Below are 2,909 nucleotides of genomic sequence, written 5' to 3' on the forward strand. Positions count from 1 at the left end.
CGCCAGCTCCGAAGGCCCCCGGCAAAAACACCGCCTGCCACCACCACAGAGCCACAGCTCCAGCCACCAAGATGATCCTCCCCTGCTTATTAGTGGTGTGACAGAGCCAGAGAAGCCTCCGCCAGCCCATCAGCAGAGCACCCCAGAGCAGGGCACCCCAGAGAGCAGGAGACAAGCACAGGTGTTCACTTGTTTGCCTGCAAGCTGGCACCACATCCCACTGCTCCAGCCCAGGATGGTGTCAGGAATCCCCCCCTCCCATCCCTTCCACACAAGCCGTGTCAGGCCGGGGCCAGCCTAGCCCCAGAGGCAGCGTGCCGGGAGTCAGGAACTGCCGGGGACAGGAGAGCCTGGCCTGGATTGCATTACTGCTGGCGCTGTCACATCCACTAATCTCCTCCATCTGAGCCGATTCGCCTCCACCGCACGGAGCTGGTTCTTACCGGTTCTCAGCGCTTGCCTCAGTTCGGAGCCAGATGTCCTGTACAACATCTCGCTGTCTAACCCTGCGGAGGCAGGGACACTGCTGTCAGCTCCCAGCACAGCCAGGGACACTGCTGTCAGCTCCCAGTGCACGCACTGTTTCGGTGCCAGCTGGGCAATGGTTGTGGCACAGCCAACCAGGTCTGGACAGTGTCCAAGCCAACCCCCCTGCAGATGCTGCTGCAGCCCCCCCGACCCCCACAACACCTGGTTCAGTGGCCCCATTTCTCCACCACAGCACAGATCCCAAACCCCACCACCCCCCTGGGGTGTGCAGGCACTCAGACCCAGTACCCTCACCTCGGGCCTCTGCGCAGGACGCCGCAGTGGGGTCAAGCCTGGCTCAGGGAACAGTGGCTCGATCCAGGGAGGAGTGTGAGGACCTCCATTTCTGTGGGCAGCTGTGTCCTGTGTGTCTCACTGAGCTCAGCCTCCCCCTCTGCCCTCACTGCAGGGTTTTGGGGTGTATCAGCCCCCCAGTGCTCATCATCCCACCTTACCTTTCTTCTCAATAGCTTCCACCAGCTTCACCAGGAGTGGAGGAGCAATCTCAGGAGGGCTGAACTGCTCCTGCAAGTCCGGGAGAGGAGACCCTGGGGAAGAGGGAGGGGGAGAAGAGTTCAGTGCCAACTCAGCTCTCACCAGCAGAACTGGGCCAGGGCACAACCAGCACAGCACCTAACAGGAGCAAGGCAAGTGTGGCCCCTGCTGCAAGGCTGTGGCCCAGGCAAACACAGCACGGAGGCTGTGAGGAACCTGTGAGCTGGCCCAGAAACCAGTATGGCACTTGTTGAGCCCAGCCTTGCTCCAGCCCCCGACTGGGTGTGCACAGGGGGATCCCTACAGAGCCCATCTCCCTATGGACCCTGCAGCCCAGGCAGGCAGTGCAGGGGTTACCAGGGCTCCTGGAGCTCAGGCTGGGCTGGGTGCCTGCCCAGCACAGGGGCTGTGCAGGGCTGGCAGAGGAGCAGGGCCAGGGAGCTCGCTTGCCGTGGTGAGCTGTGATTAATCCAGCGATTCAGACAGAACGCCATGTCAGCAAATTCCTGCCCTTGATTGCTCGTTTAACATGGAAACCGGCCCTGTGCCTCCCCCTCCCCGCGAGCCCACAGCCTCCCTGCAAGCTGCTACAGGGTACAGACAGCCCGCGGCACGGGACCAGGGTGCCCCTCATTCCTGGGGGATCTACAGCCCCACGCTGGGTGGTATTTCACTGCCACTTCCAGAAAATCTTGAGGTTCTGGCTCCAGGCACCCCCATCCCCTGTGCATGCTGGGGCAGGAGCACGCAGGCCTGGCCGAGCAGCTGCCAGCAGGAGGTTTGCCGAAGGATGAGCAGTGCCAGGCTCTGCTCCACTTCCAACTGAGCACCAGCCGGTGCAGGAGACTCCTCTGGGCTGGTCCACAGCACTAGGCAGACCCTGGGGTGGCCACGGAGGGTGAGAACACCCAGCACACTCCACTCTGCAGAGGCAGAGCCAAAAGGCTGCTCCCCATTGCGAAAGAGAGCTCTGTTGTCATGGATCTGACCCGAACTCGCCCGGTGTGGTCTCACCACGAGGCTCAGCAGGCTGAAACTCTGCACCCAGCAGAGCCTCCTGCACCCACAGCCTCGTGGGGAGACAGAGAAGCCACGGAAAGGGGAGCACGTGGGGCAGGCACCCAGCAGCTCTGCAAGGGCCTGTGCTGCTGGGGTGGAGGAGAGGCAATCCCCCACCAGAGCCAGCCCCTGGGCACGGGAAGGGGCCCAGCGTGGTGCTGGTCAGGGTGGGGAAGCTGCAGGCAAGTTGCCAGGCTGGCAGCTCCCAGCCTGACCCTTGGGAAGGGCTGAAGGGAGAGTAAATACTGGCGCTGCCCACGTGGCCCGGCCGGGAATGTGCTGCTTCAGCAGGCAGCAACTTGTCTTTTTTTATCAGGCAGCCTGTGCCGGAGCCAGCAGCAACTCCTGAGCCTGCCGGGCCTCCGGGCTGGGCCGCCACGAACAAGGCTGCTCACAGCACGGCCCGGGCAGCTGCGGAAATATTTCCGAGCCGCATTTTCCGCTCGTGTTCTTTGCGGAAGGCAAACAGCAGCAGCTCGTAAATTCGCTGGCAGAACGCGCTGGGTCTCGCCGTTCCGAGGGACCAGCCCTGCTCCTGGGCTGCGTGACAGCCACGGTGCTGGCTCTGCTCCACGAGGGACACTGCAGGGCTGAGAGATCCCTCCGGCTCAGGGACAGGGCATGAGCTCTGTGGGGCAGCCAGGAGACAGCTCTGCACCTCCCAAAGTGCAAACCGTGAAGAAATAACACAGGCTTGGCTTAAATACAGTTTCTCCGTTGCAAAAATGTGTCTTCCCAGCAAAATCCTGACAGGCTGAGTATAAAATAGTCCTCAGTGTCTCAAGTGCCACCCTGCAGGCCCTGGCTGTGCCCCTAACCCTAACCCT

At 62.2% G+C, this 2,909-nt stretch overlaps 1 protein-coding gene across 1 annotated transcript in view; it reads right to left on the reverse strand.

Annotated features, from left to right (window-relative positions):
• PIK3R2 (phosphoinositide-3-kinase, regulatory subunit 2 (beta)) overlaps positions 1–2,909 on the reverse strand; it is a 10,686-nt gene that overhangs the window by 5,355 nt on the left and 2,422 nt on the right. The window contains exons 2-3 of the mRNA XM_009080375.1: positions 984–1,076; positions 444–506 (exon numbers count right to left, since the gene is read on the reverse strand). Of these exons, the coding sequence (XP_009078623.1) occupies positions 444–506; positions 984–1,076 (156 nt within the window). The remainder of the gene's footprint in view (positions 1–443; positions 507–983; positions 1,077–2,909) is intronic.

Source organism: Acanthisitta chloris, unplaced genomic scaffold (assembly GCF_000695815.1).
Source record: "Acanthisitta chloris isolate BGI_N310 unplaced genomic scaffold, ASM69581v1 scaffold25428, whole genome shotgun sequence".
In the NCBI taxonomy this organism is placed as follows: Eukaryota; Metazoa; Chordata; class Aves; order Passeriformes; family Acanthisittidae; genus Acanthisitta; species Acanthisitta chloris.